The sequence below is a fragment of the Hibiscus syriacus genome, unplaced genomic scaffold (genome assembly GCF_006381635.1).
Source record: "Hibiscus syriacus cultivar Baekdansim isolate YM2019G1 unplaced genomic scaffold, ASM638163v2 tig00001120_pilon, whole genome shotgun sequence".
Lineage (NCBI taxonomy): Eukaryota > Viridiplantae > Streptophyta > Magnoliopsida > Malvales > Malvaceae > Hibiscus > Hibiscus syriacus.
The window spans coordinates 664,667-685,299 of record NW_024061845.1 but is presented as its reverse complement, the minus strand read 5'-3'; the positions used below and the strand labels follow the sequence as shown (position 1 = coordinate 685,299).

Sequence of the window (20,633 nt, the reverse complement as noted above, 5' to 3'; positions counted from 1 at the left end):
GCAAAGAAATTACCAAACTCAACAGAAGACGACTCTGAAATCAACCCTTGAAAGATTGTAATATGGGGATTAAGTGAACAGCCTAAGGCGATTAGTAATCCTTGGCAGCAGATTGGACAATTAGACACTCTCTGCCCACATTACCTGCAAGTATGATATCATAATACATTTTTAATTATTTTAACTCTTTCAATTAAAAAAAAGAACATTTTTTATAAAAGAATTACTCACCATATGCCCACAATTAAAGGCCAAGTCCTTTGTATTCGTAAGGCATATTGGGCATACAGACTACATTTATATTGCAATGGCAAACAAAATTAGTAACGAGGAAAGCATGCACATTTCATTTGATCATACTTACATAAATACACACATACCTGCTGATCATCTGATGCAATCGCCGGTGATGCCGAGGCATTGCTTGGTAGCGTTCAGGCAGAGCAGGTCTACGGTAGGAAACCGGAGGAGGCCGTGGAACTACTTTCTTCGCTTTTCCGGTCCGTTGTCTTGATTTGTTCAATGCAAATTCATAAAGTAATTAATGCGTGACTACAAATATGAGAATGAACTAAGTTGATTACCGAAGATTAACTCACCCAAGAATGCCAAGTTCCATGTATGCTGTGTACTGTAAGGGATCTCCATGAGAGCAGCAAGAGCAAAGGCAGTTTCCTTCTCTTTTGACTTGATTTCTTTGTCATAATCCCAGTGAAGTTAACAAACTGCACATAAATATTAGAGATAAAAACCAACTCGGATGTCATCAGATAAATTAGTTTGATGGATTATCAGACAAGTTTTGCCTCTAGCACGATTGAAACCTGGAAGTTGTCGACGTCACGCGACGGAATCATATCATCGAATTTCTTCATATTATCCCAAGGTCCATCACCATCACCAACACCAACCAAAACAATCGACAGTGGGTATAAGCTGGAATGCGTGAATGAAAACAAAAACAAAAAACAAATCCTCTTGTTTCACACAATTGAATCTATGCCTTCTTCAACAAGCAATAATTATTGACTACGCCTTAATTGTTTGTATTCTTATGGTCTAGCATTTGCAGGGATAGAAGTTTGCACCGTTTATCCTACCTTGCATTAACAGTTGTACCGATGGTCTCTTCTTGTGGACTCAGATCTCTGTCACTTGTATTGATACTTTGTGTGACCATCATCGACACCAAAAGAAAACGAATTCGGAGATACATTGAGTGCGAGTGAGGGAGAATGAAAAATAAAGGCAAAATTGCTCATACAGGAGAAAAAACAGGCATGAGATAGAGGGCCTGGCCATCTGCAACGATAACTAACACATGGAATTGGCCACTACTGTTTTCCACGATATCAACAGCATTTTAAAATTAAATATCTAATTATATCCAAAAATATAAATATCTATTATACCAAACAAGTTGGAAACATATTAATATAATGCTAAACTTACAGACAAAATTCATAAATGGTATATACACATTGTGAGACTCAAATTTGAGCCCTCAAAATTCTACAACTTAAATAATAGTTTTTATTTATTGTTTTTTCTCACTATTATTGTTTAATATCTACTTGATTTTCATTAATCACTATTCATAATAATACTTAATTTATAAATAAGTCATACACAATATACAATAATAATTAATACATTAAAAATTATTGATAAAATAATATAAACTGATTTTCAATCTAAACAACACATTCAAATATCATAAGTAAAAAAAAAAATTAATAAAATTAAATTAAATTGATCTATTAATTAAAAGATTATTTTATGTATTGACGGTGTTTCTTTCAAAAACAAAAATTTTAATAATGATGTGTTTATTTAAGATTATAATCTTTAATATTAAATTTTAACCCCTTAAGAAATTTTAAACCAAAAATTGACAACTCTAAACTTTAATATTAAATAAATGTATAATAGTATTAAAATTCACTTATAAAAAAGTATATAGATGATCCTAATAGATCGTATTATAATTATCTGGATCAATAAAAAAATGCGTACATGAAACATATTATTAATTAAATATAATAATAACGCGGTAAAGCTATGGTTATTGTCCAAATATCGGAACTGTCTATGACTGGCGGGCATTGTAAACGAAGTGTATGACGCGCCTAAGAGCCAATGTAACCCAATAAAATTGGAAGCGGCGAGACGACGGCTCGACGAGGCTTTGAAGTTGAGTTTTTAAGTGAAATTAAAATTAAAATTCATCAAAAAATAAAAGCTACTTAAAACAGAAAATTCCCAAAAACTCCAATCCCTAGTCGGGTTGGTTCGAGTGAAGTAGCTGGGCTCTTCGGCTGTTGTTGGCTGTTGGCGCCCTAATTTCAATTTTCTCTCTCAAAACCCAAACTCTCAATCACTTTATATCTCTCGTTCCATCAAACAATTCTCCAACACATCATCATGCCCCAACCTTCAATCCCTCCACCGCCTCTCGTTCAACAACCAGCCCCGGCCTCCGCCGCTCAGCCGTTCCGGGTGTCCAGGTGCGCTGCGCCGGATGTCGAATGATCCTCACTGTGGGCCCTGGCGTCACCGAATTCGTTTGTCCCACTTGCCAGCTGCCCCAAATGCTACCGCCGGAGCTCATGACTAGGGCTCGCATTAACAATCCGCCGCCTAATCAGTCATCGGTGCCGGCACATGGAATCGATCCGACCAAGATCCAGCTCCCATGCGCTAATTGCAAGGCTATCCTCAACGTGCCGTATGGACTGGCTAGGTTTTCTTGCCCTCAGTGTGGAGTCGACTTGGCTGTCGATTTGAACAAGATGAAACAACTATTTCCGCCTCCGCTGCCCCGTCCACCTCTTCCTCCTGAGGAAGTCAACGAGGTTTTATTTTATTTATTTATAATTTTAAAATGTTGTTTTAACACAATTGTTCACGGTTGCTTATTGAATTATACAAGCTAAGTTGAGTTTGATTGCTACTTTTGCTTCTTTATTTTAGCTCGTGGAAATAGAAGTCTCACAGTGCTTCCAATGCAAAATGAATGGCACTTTTGAGTATTTAAAAAAGTGAAATGTGATTTTCTGTTTTGAACTATATGGTCATACTCTTGTTTAGAACAATTATATTAGAATTAGTATAGCAAGTTGGTCAATTCATCGTTTTTAATTTAGTTACAAGTTACAACATTGCTTTTTAGTATTTACTTGTGCTTTTTATCAAATTGTTTTCAGGAAGCGAAATCTAAACAGAAAAGAAAAGAAAAGACAGAAACTTAGTGATCTATGACAATTAATCGTGTTTGTTAATGTAATAATTGTTTGACTGCTATTTTTCCCCTTTCTTTGTGGTTATGTACTTACAGTTTATATATGTTATCAAATGCTAACTTTTACTGTGCCATAGAGGAATGTTCTAGCTATTGTAAGTATGTGAGGTCTGAATTATAATGACTATGTTGATATTTTTGCAACTAGTGCTGTTAATTATAATTTGACATGTGAAAACATGACCAAGTTAGTGAAGCTTTCATGAAATATACCCCTCGATGTGAGCAATTCATTGGCTGAATTTTTAGTTTAGAGAATTAAATAATTGTTTCTGTTAGGAATACATTGTCTTATATTCTTAGGATACATAGTGACGAGTATTCATAACATAAAAACCAAAAATTCTTTCCATTTATAGGAGATTGGTCTTGAACAAATTGTCATACACAGTGCTTTTAGGTTCTAATTGTCGCATTAATGCAAATTGGTAAGCATGAGCAGTTCCATGTCATCCAAATGCCTACTAGAAATAATGGTATTGGCATCCTACTCATAGCATGGATGAGTAGGGGTTTTGGAGTCAATGAAGATGAGGGGATGTCAATATTCTTTCGTATCTGTTGGCCATAAGTTTGGGGTATGTAAAAATGGAGTGTTTAAAGGGAAACCAAGGGATATTTGATGTCCATTACTTTCCCTTTCTTAATAAAAAAATGTTTATCCAAATAAGGGAAAGGTACTTACTTTCCTCTACTTTCCTTTCCTTTTCCTTTTCCCTGTTTTTAGTCCAATCCCAATAGGGTAAAGTATATTGAGGGCATCTACTTTTAGTAAGACTAAATAATTGATAGAAATGATGTTAACATAGGAAGAGAACTCCTTCATGAAGATAAAAGAACTATAAAGTGTTTTAAAAAAATTATCTTGATTGAAAGAAACTATGTAGAACGAATTGGATATCATAGTAGATTACCATGTCTTTTTCAATGCCAGGAGATCAGCTTTTAGTTGGTCTCCATTGTGGGATTGGAGCATCCATGCCCAAACCATTTCCTTCAGCTTTTACAAATGGATATGCCAACCTTCTTTACCATCCCATATCTTCAGACTAAAAGGAAACTGTAGTACTTTCCTCTTCTAGTGGTTCTTCTGTTAGTATGTATTGTACTCGTGAGAAGATTTTCTGTTCTTATTCTCTGCTCTCTGTTTTCCATATGTTATTGAAACTTTTCAGGTAGCAATTGAAGTGGAGCGAGAAGAAGATGAAGGTGGGTCAGTAGGAGAAACTTTTACCGACTATGTAAGTTTCATTTTAGAGGACTGCATTTCACAAGTTTTCTATTATCATCTTTCCATTTAATTTATTTATTTTCATGACTTTTCATTTGAACCCTCTGGAATTGTTAACTCATACGAAATTTATGTGGCAGCGCCCTCCAAAACTGTATCGGCCCGCCTCACCCGGATCCTGTTGTGGAGACATCTTCTTTATCTGCAGTGCAGCCACCTGAGCCCTCATATGATCTAAGAATCAAGGATGATTTGGAAAGTTCAAATGCCTTGTCCTGTTTGCAGATTGAGACATTGGTCTATGCTTGTCAGGTATCTTTTATGACAGAAATATGGTTAACAATTGTAAATCTGTTGTATCTGTTGTAACCTCATTTTGATCTCTTCACAGAGACATCTGCAGCACCTGCCAAGTGGTGCTAGGGCAGGATTCTTTGTTGGAGATGGAGCAGGTGTTGGTAAAGGTCGAACAATTGCAGGGTTAATATGGGAGAATTGGCACCATGCAAGGAGAAAAGCAGTGTAAGTTTTAGGTTGCAGCATGTGTAGACACGCAGTTTGCTTCCAAGATAGTTTTTACTGTATGCTGGATATATTGTAATTTATTTCACGTACACTAACATATTTCTTTCTTGTTCTCTCTATGATGATTTTATACAGATGGATTTCTGTTGGTTCTGATTTGAAGTTCGATTCAAGAAGAGACTTGGATGATGTTGGAGCTGCTTGCGTTGAAGGTAAATAGCTAAAATGCTGAAATATTATAAGCTAATGCATGCTAAAGTTGCTCCTCCTTGAATGTATCTTCTAAAAAGTTTGGGTGCTCATTTGCACTACTGCTTATGACAAAAATACGAAATGAAGGGATGGGTTTAACATATGCAAAAGTTTTTTTTACTGTTATTGATTTTTCTTACTTTGGAGTTTGGAAAAATTACTTATATTTTCCCCTTTTAGATAATTGTTAGGCTTCTGTGCGCATGCTATGTTTCAGTATTTAAAAAATTTTCTAATAACCTCTTATTAATCAATTTGATTTGCAAACTTACAAAAATGGTGGGTAATCATGATCCTAGCACATCTATTGGAAAAAAAGGTATATAATTACAAAAACACCACTTTCGACGGTGAAGTTATTTTAATGTTGTGGGGTTATTTAGTGGAAGATCTAGAACATTTGTTTATCTACACAAAGGTGATTATGTAGAACTCGTTTGAAACTAAAATTATCTTCTCCCCCATAAATGTTTACTACTTAAAAGTCATTATAGCTATCAATACTCGAGATCAATGCTATATGGAAGTTCTGAGGTTTAACCTTGGTGGGGGACTTACCTTAACTCTCTCTCAAACATATCAGCAAAGTTATATGAAATTATTGTAGTCTCCAGTGCTATGATTTATTAACTTTATAAATTGAGTTATTCTTTTCCATCAATCAATATTATGAGTATATCTTCTCTGGCTGTCTGCTCTCTGGTTGCAAGTTCTTTTGGTCGAAATGCATTAGGTAGTTTGTAATTAAGGCTGCACGAATTGAGTTTGTTTATGCATTCATCATTTGGAGAGGACACATCATTCTTATACCAAGAAAGAGCAATTGTACCGTGTCAGGAGAATCCGCAATGTCTACTTAAGTTAATGTTGTGTTTCAAAATTTGATTGTTAAGAAAAAGAAGAAAAAAATAGCTATGTTGTTGTATGGGTTGGATTTATGTGAGATATGTAAATATTTGTTTCTTTATGCAGTTCATGCTTTGAACAAGTTGCCTTATTCAAAGCTTGATTCAAAGTCAGTTGGGATCAATCAGGGAGTTGTATTTTTGACATATAGTAGTCTCATTGCGTCTTCTGAAAGGACGTTCTCGTCTGCAGCAGCTTGTGCAGTGGTGTGGATCAGGATTTGATGGGCTTATCATATTTGATGAGGTACACTATTCTTCTTGAAACTTATGAAACCTCCGTTGTTGCTTCATTAGTTTCTTTAAAAAAAATTCTTTTTACCATTACATCATAAGATAGTGTTCTTTGGTTTCAATATATTTTTCTATTTTTTATTGCTAAGGGCCAATGGCTTCATTGTAGTGCCACAAAGCCAAAAACTTAGTGCCTGAAGCTGGAAGTCAGCCAACTCGCACAGGTGAAGCAGTTCTAGAAATTCAGGTTGCTGCTTTTCTCCGTTCTTGCCTTTTTTATTCTTCTTTTGAGGTCCTACCCCTTTTTCATTGCAGTCATGTTCTTTCACATGTTAGTAAAATGAGCATTTGAGGAACATTGCATTTGAGGAACATTTCTTACTTGAAACAAGTAGAAGAAAGAGATGGAAAAAAAATTTAAAGTTAAAATTAGAGATTGACAATAAAGAATTAGGGTAGATGAGGAAATGAGGGAAGAAGCTGAAGAGTTGGTAGAGAAAAGTAGAAAAGAAAAGAAAAAAAGAAGGAAGAAATAAAGAAAGAAAAGAAGAAAGGGAGAAAAATACTAATGCGCAATCCAAAAGCTAATTGAAACTAAACTATTCACCTGTGATGAGAGAGAGTGTCAGAGAGAGAGCGGAGAGAGAGAGAGAGGGTTTTAGGTGGTCAGTCCTCCGGCGAGGATTGGACGGTCTTCGTTGATAATCTGAGTAAAAGGGTATCTTAGAAAAAAGTCAAGGAAATTTTCAACAACAGGGGAATGTTCTACGTGTTTACATTCAGAGTAAATCTAACAAGCCGAACTATAGAAATTATACTTTTGCTTTCGTTCAGTTCGCAAAGGAGGATGGGCTGAAGAAAGCGATAGCAAATGTCAATGGTATTGGATAGATGGCAAGAAAATCTCAGTAGGAGTTGCTAAGTACCAGAAGCAGAGATTCAAGCAAGCTGTTAGTAGCAACGGCAGAAGGGATGAAGAGTGGAAAAAGGATGTGAATCGGAGTACAAGAGGTGGTCCTGAGTCATATAGTCGATTGAGGGATGAGAGATCTTATAAGGTTGTGCTAACTTCTTATGATGGGCGGAGGGAAGGTCCGGCGACTAAGAGATTCGGGAGGGACATCAAAACAAGGATGCAGGGCTGAGGAATTTGTGGGAAATGCATATTCCCTCAAATGAATATGATTGGGTGAAATATCATTAACTGGGATCATCAAATCCTAGTTCGATTTGGAGTTAGTAGTGAAGGGGCTGGCTAGTGAAGGGATCAAGGTGAAGGGAGCTAAATGTGGATATTCATGGAATTCTTGTATCATATCTTTTGGTTCGAAGGAAGAGTTCGAGGAGGTGTGGGCGAGCAGAAGGGAGGAAGTGTCCTTTTGGTTTAATTGGCTTGATCCACTTATGAGTGTAGATGGAGTCCCGATGGCATTTTGCTCGGTGGAGTTGGTTGGAATCCCCTTACTATGTTGGAATGTTCCTTTTCTGGAAAAGCTTTCTCAAGGTGGGGGAAACTGGTGTGTTTCCACGGTCAGAAGAGAGGATTTGGCGGTGGCAAGGGCTTTGTTGAGGGTGACAAGTCCTTTTGATATACAGGAAACTGTTATATTGGGTTCATATGGAGATCCTATAAGGTAAAAATCAGTGTGGGTTCGGTTAGTACAAAACAGAAAACTCTTATGTAGAAAATTTTACGGTGGCCGGAGAGGGTGAGTTTAGATGAAGTTTCATCAGCGGAGAACAAGACCGAAGTTCAGGCGGGGTAGGCAGCCCACAATTGCTAGCTGAGGACTCTAGGGACACAGTAGACAGATGGTTGGTAGGGAGGTCTGTAAAACAGTGGCAGGCGGCAGTGGAAGTAAGCATTTAATGCTAAAGAAAGGAGAAGGTCAACCTAGTAGTGCTAAGGTGTCAGATTTTCCTGAAGAAGATTTGAATTTTAAAGAGGATTGCAGGGGCCTTGGTCTAAGGAATGTTTTATTAATGAATGTGATAAAGCCCACCAAGAGGACTTGAGTGAGCCCAACTCAAATATTAATAGAATTTCCCCGTCTGGGCCAGCTGTCAATTTATTAAATTTGGGTTATGGTAACCGTTTGGAGTCGGTGGAGTGGAGATGGAAGGAGTTCAGCAGCAACCTGGTTCGGAGGAATCAAAAAGGCAGAATTTGGCTTCTGTTTCGTCAGATTTAAACTCCATTGCGTTGCCTGGTGGGGCCTAGATAGAGGGTATTCAAATAAGTCAAATGAGGAAAGGTCAGAGGAAGTTTTTGTCATGGATAAAGAAGTTTGCAGTGCGGTTGCAACAGAGGTGGAAAAGGAAGCAAGGCAAGTTCATATGGGTAGTTACCAGGGGCTAGGACCTAATAAGAAGTCTCTTGCAAAGGGTTTTAGGAGTTGGTGTCCATCGGATCATTTATCCAGAAGCTTGTATTTCAGAAATGCATCGATAGGAAGGTGGAAAAAAGGCTCTACTTCTAGAGTGTAGAAGATCTAGTCAGTTTTCCTACTGTGTCTTCTTCAAATTTCTCGGTATTTTTGGAAGAGGCGTTGGCTACATGGGATGTAAGTAATATTTGGGGATTTCTTTCAAGGAGGGGAAGAAGGCCATTTTGGAAAAAATTAAATTTTGAGGAGGTTTGGTGGATAGTAGGGAGGTGCTGGACTCGGGAGTTTAGATTGTGATAGTTCTTTAGTCTTGAGGTTTTGGTTTTAGACAAGTCTTCATGATAAAGATTAAGATTATCTCATGGAATGTAAGGGGTTTGGGGAAAAAAAAGAGAAATCAAGAGATATCAAATATGGTTAAGAAGTTCAAACCGTACAGTCTTCTCATTCAGGAAACAAAGCTGGAATCCTGTTCTCAGGCTCTTAGAGTGGCTACATGGGATGTAAGTAATATTTTGGGGATTTCTTTCAAGGAGGGGAAGAAGGCCATTTTGGAAAAAATTATAAATTTTGAGGAGGGTTTGGTGGATAGTAGGGAGGTGCTGGACTCGGGAGTTTAGATTGCTGATAGTTCTTTAGTCTTGAGGTTTGGTTTTAGACAAGTCTTCATGATAAAGATTAAGATTATCTCATGGAATGTAAGGGGTTTGGGGAAAAAAGAGAAATCAGAGCTATATCAATATGGTTAAGAAGTTCAAACCGTACATTCTTCTCATTCAGGAAACAAGCTGGAATCCTGTTCTCAGGCTCTTAGAGGAGGTTAGGAGGTAGTATTCTTAATGGAGGAACTTTGGTTCCAGTGGTGGGGTCTGCAGGTGATTAATGGTTTTTGTGGATGATAAGGATTTGAAGTCTCCAATTGCCACTTAAGTGGCAGATTCATTGCAGTGTTTGGGAAGTTTAAGAACTCAACTGAAGACTGCGTGATCATTAATGTGTACGGTCCTTCCATTGATTCTGAAAAGGCTGAATTTTTCAGGGAGTTATCGGATTTTGTTGCTGCTCAAACCGGGCCAGTTTGTATTGGAGGTGATTTAAATGTGAACCTTGATCCACTGAGAAATTGGGAAGGTCTCAAAATTGGCTCTATTGATATTTTGAGAAATTTCCTGAATCAAACAACTTAATCGTCTTCCTATGGTAGGGGAAGGTTTACATGGTGTAACAATAGAGAAACTTCTACTTGGGTCAGACTTGATAGGTTCCTTATTTCTGGGAGTTTTTGATATGTTTTCCGAATATTGTGCAGAGCTTACTACCTAGGTCTTTATCTGATCACAATCATGTTTCATTGGAGAAAAATCAGTAGATTGGGGTCTTAAACCGTTCAGATTTTTTAATATCTTTTAGAGGAAGGATTTGAGTTGGCTAAATCGTCATTGGAAATTGGAGGGTGAGTAGGAAGAAGGGGTTTCTTCAGTTTTTTACAAGGAACAAAAAAAATCAATCAGAAATTGGTCTGGCAGTAAGTTTCAAGGGATTTCTGAGTCTATTTCGATTTGGAATTGAATATTCATGCCATTGAATTTAAAGCACAGGTGGTGTTCTCTCCAACAGGAGTGGGAACAGTTGTCACAGTTCAGATCGAATCTTTGGAGGCTGTATAGGGTTGAAGAAAGCATTTGGTTCCAGAAGTCAAGGGCAAAATGGATTAAGGATGGGATAGAAATATAAGATTCTTTCATCTGTCTGCGCTAAACGAGTAAAAGAAATGAAATTACAAGTTGAAGATCAATGGCTCTGTTGTTTCAGATCGCATTCGATAAAGGTGCATATTGCAAATTTAAGAATGCCTACAATTATAAGTTACTATGGAGGTGGATGTTTTATCTTTGGATTTTGCTAAGCTAACAGAGGCCAAGCTACAAAACTAGAGGAGCAGTTTTTTTATCAGGAAATCTGGCAAGCGATAGCCTCATCGGATAGTTCTAAAGCTCTGGCCCGGATGGCTTCACAATGGGCTTCTTCAGAAATGCTGGCCGTCTTGAAGGAATGTAATGAGATTTTTTCAGGATTTTTACTTGGCAGGGATTGGGAACATGGGGTTAATCATGCGTTATTACGCTCATTCCGAAGAAGCTAAATCCGGATAGTGTGGACGACTTTAGACCAATTAGTCTTGTGGGCAGTCTTTACAAGATCCTATCTAAAGTTTTATCTAAGAGATTGAGCTGCTGTGTAGGAAATATCATCAGTCAATCCAGTTTGCTTTTATACCGGGGAGACAGTTGTTGGATTGCGCCTTTATTGCGAATGAAGGAATTGACTACTGGAGAAAACAAGGGTTGCGTGGAGTTGTTCTAAAAGTTGATTTTCGTAGAGCCTACGATTCTGTGGAATGGCCTATTTTATTTAGAGCGATGTCAGAGATGGGTTTTGGTAAAAATGGTCCATGTGGATCTAAGTCGATTTCGATTCTTGTGAACGGGTCTCCTTTGGAAGAGTTTCCTATGGCCAAGGGTTTAGACAAGGTTGTAGCCTCTCTCCGCTCCTGTTCAACATGGTTGGCGAGTTACTCCATTTGATGCTTACTAAAGCAGTTGACAAGGGTGTTCCAAGGGTTTGTTTGGAAAACTGAAAATTTACGAAGTTGTCTCATCAACAGTATTATTGAAGTCGATGTTAACTTCCTTACCAAATTTTTCTTATCTATGTTCAAAATGCCATGCAAAATTGGTAAGAAGTTAAATTCTTTAATGGCTAATTTCTATGGGGCGATAAAGAGGAAAAGAGGAGAATCCATGGGTGAACTGGAGTACAGTTTGCAAGCCATTGAATTGAGGTGGTCTAGGTGTTCTTGATCTGAATCTCACTAACCGGGCTCTACTGAGCAAATGGGTGTGGAAATTTGCCAATGATAAAAATTTCCTATGGAAATGCGTGTTGTGCAGTAAACATAAGGTTAGTTGTAATTCAATGTCTATTGGGGAGGTTTCTTTCCTCAATCTTCTTGGATTTTGAGAGGAATATCTAATAACTACCTGAAGAATGATTCTGATGGAGATTGTCTCAGATAAAATTCGAAATTGAAAGTGGGAAATGGCAAATCCATTTCTTTTTGGAATGACGTTTGGGCTGATGAGTGTTCTTTAAAATTCCTTTTCCCTAGAATCTTTGTGCTCTCTAATAATAAAGAGGGGAAGGTTGCGTTGTTTGGCAGATCTGAACCGAGCGGTTGGGTGTGGAATGTCCAGACTAGGAGGAATTTGTGTGATTGAGAATTGGTTCAATGGATGGAGTTGATGTCTAAATTGAAGGATATTCAACTATCAGATCTGGTGGACGATTATCTTTCGTGGACTGCTAGTGGAGATGGACTGTTTTCAATTAAATCTTGCAGAAAGTCTCTTGGTAATGAGTTTGGGGGTACTGCTGTGTGGACTAAAGGGGTCTGGCTGGGTTATACTCCACCTCGGGTAGAAGCTTTCCTTTGGCAGCTTACTCATCAGAAAGTAGCAGTCAAAGCTGAGTTGGTTAAAAGAGGTTTATCACTAGGAGACGATATCCTATGTCCTTTTTGTAAGAAACATGAGGAATCAGTGTAGCATCTATTCATTTCTTGTTATGTTTTTGGGAACTATGGAATAAAGTAGCAAGTTTCTGGGGATTTCTTTGGTTTTACCACAAGATCCCCTTCGCTTTTTGTTCCTGGGGTGAGTTAAGGGTAAACTCGACGATTTGGAAGTTTATACCGGGAGTCATCTTTTGGCCAATCTGGAAAGTTAGGAACGCGATGGTTTTTGAAGGAACTCCTTTAGACAGATTGTCTTTGTTCTTCATTGTTAGATTCAGGCTTGCTAAATGGTTCCATGCCAAATTCCCTAAAATTGCTATACAAGAGGATGTGTTGATTGGTAATCCATCTCTTGCAGATGGTTTTTCACCTTGTAAAGTTAAAGATCATCTTGTCATTCGATGGATACCCCCCAGTAGATTTCCTAAAGATGAATGCCGATGGAGCTGTTAGGCTAACGGTTCGGGGGGAGGAATTGGAGGTATATTAAGAGATTGGAATGGTTGCACCCTTTTGACTTTTTCAGAGAATATTGGTCAAGGAATTTCTCCACTTGCTGAATTAAAAGCTATAAAAAGAGGCATTGAAATTTTTTTGTCATCACGGTGGGTATCAGTAGGTAGGTTGATCGTTGAATGTGATTGTTCGTCCGCAGTGGATTGGATCCAGTCAGGTTTGGCACCATTTTTTTCTCGCCAATTGTTTATCAGATTTCGAGTCTTATCTCAGACAAGGTTCATTTACTAAGGTGGATTCCAAGGGAGTGTAATGGCGAGGCAGATAGTTTAGCAAAGCAAAGGATAGGTTGATTGTAAGAGTTCTATTGTGGTTTTTCTGGTCCAGTGTGTAGGTTTTTATGACGGGAGGAGTGTTTAAGTCTATGTAATGCATTTTAGTGTTTTTTGTTAAATATTATGTAATTCTTCTTTATTTATAAAAGTTCGAAGGCACTCTTTTCCTCCTTCCGCTGACTAAGGAGCTTTCTTCAAGTTCCTTAAATCAAGAAGGGGGTTTTAATGAGGCCTTACATTTCTATCCAAAAAAAAATCTATAACTAAATCCAAATGTGCAACAAATTGCAAAGTACTAATATATATATATTTTTATAGAATATTAGGCCTCATTAAAAAACCCTTCATACCCTCCATGTTACGTTAGTAACATGAAAGACATTGGAAGGAGGAAAAGAGTGCCTATGACTTTATTAATCTGAACAATAATACACTAACAGTACCAAACGTCTGTGTTACACCATAACACTAATTACATAAGACTGAAAACAAACTCCCTACATTAATGGAAACATTTCCTACACCTTAACACACCAAACACATAGCCTATTAATCAACCTATACCATCTTTAGCTAATTTGTCCGCTTCCCAGTGGCAACCCACAAGATATGCCTTGTAGTAATATCCTTTCCTTCCATACTAGAGACAATATCCTTCACCAAGGACTGAAACATAGGGGTGCATAAATCCATATTTTTAATCCACTTCAGTGCATTACTTGAATCCGATTCTAGAATCACCCTTTTTCTGTCTTCCCACCGAATCAACTAGTTTTAAATCACCCATTAGGGAGTCGAAAGGGATATGCACATCATTAAATCTAGCAGCAAACCAAGAAGCTATTCTAAATCGGACAATAAAGAACAACATCACCACATCCACCTTCCCTTTCTGAAAAATAACCTCATTCCTGCATTTCCAAACCGTCCACAACACTGCCCTTGGAATAAATTTCCAAATAATGGATTTCGAAAGTAGATCATCCCACAAAATGATAAAATCAATGATGTTCTTTGGAGTCACAAAAGAAACATTCCAAAAATTCAAAAATCTAGACCACATACCCCATACTACCTCACAATGCAAAAAAAGATGTGAAATTGTTTCCACATACCTACCACACAGCGGACATAAGGGATCATCAATCCCAGCCACTCCTCGCTTCAACAATTCCTCCTTAGCCGCCACTCTCTGATGTGCAACTTGCCAAACAAAAGTTTCCACACGGGGAGGTGCCAACCCTACCAAATATGTCTTCCTTCCCCTCAATACCAGTCTGATCAAAGAAATTCTTGATATATGATTTGGCTGAAAAACAACCCTCTCCATTCCTTAACCATATCCAACAATCTTCCTCATAAAGTGACAGAGTGATATTATTCAACAGAGAAATCAGCTATAGCCATTGTTCAACCTCCCAATCCACCAAATTTCTTCTCATTTGAATATCCCACACCCAGCCTGAAGCATTGTTCACCCTAAACTCTACAACTTTACCCATTTTATTATTTGAAAGAGCAAAGAGTCTTGGAAACTGATCTTTAAGGGGAACTTCTCCCAACCATACATTATGCCAAAACTCCACAGATACTCCATTTCCAGTTTTCAAATGCATATTTTTCCTAAGACAATCCCCAAAACCATCAGTAGAAAAGAAGTTTTTAACAACTCCTCTCCAAATCCAAGAGGCACGTGCTGTCCAAGTATTCCCAATCATTTTGGAGTTCGGATCCAAGTTGTACACAACACACCACCCTCTTCCACCAAGAATCCTTTTCTGAACGAAAAAAACGTACTAAATATTACCTTATTGAAAAAGCTTGGAGGCAGCTATTGGTATGAAACCCCTATAAAACAACTACAGGGGAAGTTTTATGCTCCACTTTAATGGAAGGGAATCTTATAAAGAAGAATTCAGAGGATGCTTTTGTCATATTACTTTAGTACTACCAATGGATGGGCTAGTGGAAATATTCGAAGTTATGTCTAGCTATATAATTAAATTTTTGGTTATTTTGATTAGGTAGGAGAAGCAATTGTTCAGATTGTGATTCCACAATTTTAAACAGAGGAAAAAAAGTACGTAAAAAAATGTTGGTTTTTTTTTGGGGGGGGGAGTAGTGGTTGTGGCTTAGTTGTGTATATCATCTTCACTAAGTTTAGAGTTAGTTGTGACCTTAAACTTGCATTAGGTCTTTAGTTGGCATTATTACCCATTCCTTTTAGGTTAACATGTGTTAATTTATATTATTAGTTTTTTTAGGCTTGTAGTCCATAATCACTTGCCACATTGATAGGTATGTTTTAGTTCATATTTGGTTTGTACATAAAGGGTTGTGGTAAGTGATGCAGTCTAATTAAGATCTGTTGTAGCTTTATTTCAAGTTGTGGTTCATTACATTTATCCAACTCGTTTATGTTGGATAATTAATTGTCTTAACTAGGAGCAATTAGTTTAGTATTGGATGATTATTATGAAGAATGAACAGCTATAGAACATTGTGCATATCATCGTAATGTGATTGTGATGTGGAGTAGTTCCATATTAGCTAGAACTTTTGAAATCCTGTTATGTAGGATAGCTCTAGCTTCTAACAATGGAAAATTGTCTTCCTGAAAATTCCTTAACTGTTGCTTTCCATTTGCTAAAATTACAGGCTCGACTTCCTGAAGCACGGGTTATTTATTGCTCTGCAACTGGTGCATCTGAACCACGCAATATGGGATATATGATCAGGCTTGGTCTTTGGGGAGCTGGAACATGTTTTCCTGATTTCCAGAATTTTTTAGGTTTAATCTTTGTCCCCTACAGTGACAATTTTGTTCCCTCTTCCATTTTTTATACATTTTCATCTTGCAGTCATATACGTTCTACAACCACGAAAATTAGTACTATTAATTAAGGTTATGGTGTGTCAGAAACAATAGAAGGGTGATGGTGAGGAATAAAATAAAATGAAGGCTAGGAAAGGTGATTGTTTTTCGGTCGCTCTAAATCTAGGTCTGTTGGGAAATAATTTATCGCTTATTCTGTATCTTTTCATGATATTTCTGATGTAGTTCTAAAATTTCATAATTTTTTTATAAATAAAATTCAGAAGTAGCTATAGGGAACCTGTAAATTTTAAGCCTTGAGGGCCAGCCAAATATTAAACTATTGAACCTTAGCTTATCGAATACTTTCAGTTTTGGAAACTCCACTCCACTTCACCTGTCACTGATATTATTCAATATTAAGTAATACAATATATACATTTTAGCATTGCAAAGCCATTGCTTATGTCTATAAAGCAAGAGAAATTATGGACTTCATCGTACCTATGCAAATGCCTTATGATATCTCTGTTACAGTGTCTTTGAACTTGTCAATTGATTCATGATATTCGAATCAGTTATCCCTGCTCTTTTTTTCCTGAATTAATTTTAGTTGTCTTTGATAATTGCAAATTGATTGTCTGAGTGTAGTAGATACATTGAGAAATTTGATCAAGGTATTTTGAGGCAAGTCAGGTTGGAAAAGTCAGCAATTTGAGGCACCCAGGTGGTTAGTGTCTTTTAGTGTTCTTGAGAGGGGGTTTATGATTTTCACCCTTAATTTTGTTGATCAATGTCACACCTGTATGATATTGAAGTCCTCAAGAGTCTTTGTCACACATGTATGATCAATGTCAGCAATTTTGTTGATCAAAACGGGGCTAAAGGCAAGAGTCCATGTACATTGCTGAACATCAAATTTTAAGCACTAGAAAATCAGTTAAATAAATATCTTATGTAACATTGCAATTAGACACAATAATCAAAGATTTTATTGAATGCTAGTTGCTTTACCACAATTCTGCCAGCATAGTTCAAGCAATACTTAGGGCTGTAAATGAATAGAATGTTCGACGAGCTACTTATTAACTGTTTCTCTATTGTTTGTTTATGTTCTTTTGTTAAGCTAAATAAAAAAAGTATGAAGAAAGAAATATGTTTGTTTATTAAACAAACAAGTTTGAGTAGAGGTTTGTTCTGTTCGTTATGTTTACAAACAAGTTTGTTTATTTTCACGAAAAAATTCGTTTATTTAAAGTTTATATTTTTCCTATTAACGATACTAAAAACTATTTATGTTTATTTTGTTAATTTCTGATATAATTATTAATGTTTATGTTTGATTATCAAATTAAAAAATAAAAAACATTTTTATTTACGGTTTGATTGTTTATTATTCATAAATTGATTTTTAATTGTTCGTGTACATGTTCAGTTATATGTTCATGAACATATTTGCGAAAATTTTCACGAACATTAAATAAACAGACAAAAACACATATAATTTTAAATAAACAAACATGAACACAATTTTGAAATTTTAAATGAACATGAAGTGAACACGAACAGGCTTAAAAATGAACACACAAACATGAGTAGAGGTAAGTTTGTTCAAGCTTGGTTCATTTACAGCCCTACCAATAATTTACTGATGAAGTTTTCCCACACAAATCTCTTATATTACTTTGACCTGTTTTTGCATATGATGTTTTGGATTTCCAATCTTTCTGTCCTCTCTCTTTTTCTCTTGAGTTTGCGGTTATTATTTTGAATATGTACTGTCACACACATTCTTTTTTCTTCTATTTCTGAATTCCTTGTGAATTTTAAATTTTTAGTTTTTATCCTTAATTTTTTAACTTTTTCTTGAATGATTGTATTGATGATTGTGTTTATTATTTCTGCATCATTTAAACAGATATTATCATATGCACATTTTCTGGAAGTAGTTTATCTCAACTTATTTATGATAAGAAAAAAATTGCCTGCTGCAATCTAAAATCACTATTACTCCATATAACCTACATAGAAGGTTATACTATGAACATATAGCGTATTTAAACGTAGAAATAAGTTTTTGGCATTGTTTAATTATAGGCTGCAACTGAATAACAAATCAATACTTGTATATGTATTTCTTGGTCATTGTAAACCTCTAGTTATCTCCAACCTCAGTTGATGATTTATCACATCATATCTGCCTGCTTGAGATGTTTCCCACTGGTTAGAATTTTTGCTGAACTTTTTTGTAAAATGAATATTTTCACAGTTGCTTTAGAGAAGGGAGGCGTTGGGGCATTGGAACTTGTTGCAATGGAAATGAAAGCAAGGTAAAAATAGTTGCAATATCTCTATAAAATAGTTACTAGATATATTCTTTGTTTCATATGCAATCTTCTTCCGCATTTCAGGGGAATGTATTTATGTCGCACCCTGAGTTATAAGGGAGTAGAATTTGAGGTTATTGAAGCACCATTAGAAGCTGAAATGGAGGTATGTAAGTTTATTGAAACACTCCTTTAATAACTCTCTCTCTCTCTTTCCTGGATGTTTAATATCAAGCCTATGTCTGCTATCCTTTCTAGGTCAATCCCTCCCCCCCAACCCCCCCAAAAAAAGTGTCATACCTATCAATTTTTAATTATTGGAAAAATAATATTGAATTCGATTCAACTTACTTAATGTAGTTTTGAACATCTAATTCCAATTTTTTTCCTTTGAAAACATTCACATAAGGGCCACATCGTCATTATTGATGGTAAAAGACTAATGGTGTTTATGAGAAAAGTCAGAACTACTGGTTCTTATTTTTTATGCTGTTCTAAATATTTTCTGCTTTTTTGTTTCTTGCTGCCTTTTGAGCTAGTATTGTTGTAAAGCTGCTACTGCTATCAACTAGAATCTCCTACCTATTTGCTACTAGAATCTTGTCTTGCCCACCTGGACTTGAAAAATGTCTGATAGTCTTGCCAATATCTGATCATATATTTTTTCTTAGGCAATGTATAAAAAAGCAGCAGAGCTTTGGGCAGAGCTTCGAGTGGAATTACTGTCAGCAAGTGCTTTTCATAGTAATGATAAGCCTAACCCCAGTCAGTTGTGGAGAATGTATTGGTCAAACCATCAGGTATAAGAATTTTCTGGGTTTCTGTGTTGAGCATGCCAAGTGTTGTCTCATTTTCTGTATTCTTTGTCAATTGTGATCTTTCATATTTATTCATTTATTTTTCATTCATACGGTTGCAATTGTTCCCCATTTGGTGTTGTAGCGTTTTTTTAGACATATGTGTATGTCAGCTAAGGTGCCTGATACGGTGAGGCTTGCTAAGCAAGCACTAAAAGAAGATAAGTGTGTGGTTATAGGCCTTCAGAGTACTGGGGAAGCACGGACTGAGGAAGCTGTGACAAAATATGTATGTATTCTAGTTTCTATCCAATGATCTATGTTTATATGTGTTCTTCTTTCTGTTTCAGTTATGTTTTTTTTTTTAAAAAAAGTTATTCACCCCCTGAAAATAGGGTCTTGAACTTGATGATTTTGTTTCGGGACCCCGAGAATTGTTGCTGAAATTTGTTGAAGAAAACTATCCGTTACCTGAAAAGCCCGAACCTCTTCAAGGTATGATGTGTCTGTGTTTCTAGGCTGGCTGTTTCACTCTCGTTGCTGATTGAATCATTGATTATTTGCTAATCTTCTATTAGGAGATGAAAGTGTGAAGGAACTTCAACGAAAGAGGCACTCTGCAACACCTGGTGTTTCACTAAAAGGAAGAGTTAGGAAAGTTGCAAAATGGGAACCTGCCAGTGATGGTGAAAGCGATGAAGAATCCGATAGTAAAATTTTCTAAACCAACATAAAGTGAATAGTATTGAATCTGCAATTTAGGGACCTTGTGTTGTAAATAACAAACACCACTACTAGACCGAAGGAGAAAAGAACAAGTGAAGGAGAAGATTTATTGATTTCTGTTTACATTTTTTATATATATTTGCTTGCAATTTAGATCTCTTATCTCTTTTTAGTCATTACTTCCTATTTCACTTATAGTTGCTCTCGCAGTACAGATCTTTAATGTTCTTTAGAGCATAACTAGATGCGCTTTCTTTTTGAAACTATGATGTGATTTGTAGTTGTAATTTCTTTACTTGTATGGAAACGACATCGGAAAATGTTCCTCTACTCGTTCGGTCAAATTTTTTCCAAGCTATCTGTATTTAAATATTTGTACCTCAATATTACGAAAAACTGCTAATTATGTGTTCTGATAGCTAAGTCTCGGCTTCATCAATGCAGCTGATTCTGGGCCTGAGTCTACTGAATCTGATGATGAGTTTCAGATTTGTGAGATATGCAGTAATGAAGAGGTAATTTCTTTTTTTTACTCGATTATGCTTTGACTATCTGCAATTCTTCACATCTGTTGTGCTATCATTAATCCAGGGGAGGAAGAAATTGCTCCAGTGTTCCTGTTGTGGGAAACTTGTGCATCCGGCTTGTTTAGTTCCACCTATTACAGATTTAGTCCCTGAAAAGTGGTCATGTTACTCATGCAAGGAGAAAACAGATGAATACATGCAAGCAAGGCGTGCCTATATAGAAGAACTTTTAAAGAGGTTT

General features: G+C 36.5%; 1 protein-coding gene and 1 long non-coding RNA gene across 2 annotated transcripts in view; one reads left to right on the top strand and one right to left on the bottom strand.

Moving 5' to 3' along the window:
• Positions 1 to 230: 230 nt before the first annotated feature.
• LOC120120756 lies at positions 231 to 917 on the bottom strand. Its single transcript, XR_005515931.1, has 4 exons — positions 825 to 917; positions 600 to 725; positions 381 to 509; positions 231 to 291 (listed from the first exon to the last, which is right to left on the bottom strand). It is a non-coding gene; the product is annotated as an uncharacterized LOC120120756 (long non-coding RNA).
• A 1,315-nt stretch (positions 918 to 2,232) lies between these two features.
• LOC120121695 (protein FORGETTER 1-like) overlaps positions 2,233 to 20,633 on the top strand; it is a 34,638-nt gene continuing 16,237 nt past the window's right edge. The window contains 19 exon segments of the mRNA XM_039141009.1: positions 2,233 to 2,491; positions 2,494 to 2,855; positions 4,477 to 4,542; positions 4,673 to 4,686; positions 4,688 to 4,844; positions 4,924 to 5,054; positions 5,193 to 5,269; positions 6,282 to 6,384; positions 6,386 to 6,461; positions 6,618 to 6,695; positions 15,859 to 15,991; positions 18,285 to 18,345; positions 18,427 to 18,508; positions 19,014 to 19,142; positions 19,285 to 19,428; positions 19,535 to 19,634; positions 19,718 to 19,849; positions 20,310 to 20,380; positions 20,457 to 20,629. Of these exon segments, the coding sequence (XP_038996940.1) occupies positions 2,425 to 2,491; positions 2,494 to 2,855; positions 4,477 to 4,542; positions 4,673 to 4,686; positions 4,688 to 4,844; positions 4,924 to 5,054; positions 5,193 to 5,269; positions 6,282 to 6,384; positions 6,386 to 6,461; positions 6,618 to 6,695; positions 15,859 to 15,991; positions 18,285 to 18,345; positions 18,427 to 18,508; positions 19,014 to 19,142; positions 19,285 to 19,428; positions 19,535 to 19,634; positions 19,718 to 19,849; positions 20,310 to 20,380; positions 20,457 to 20,629 (2,156 nt within the window). The 5' untranslated portion in view covers positions 2,233 to 2,424.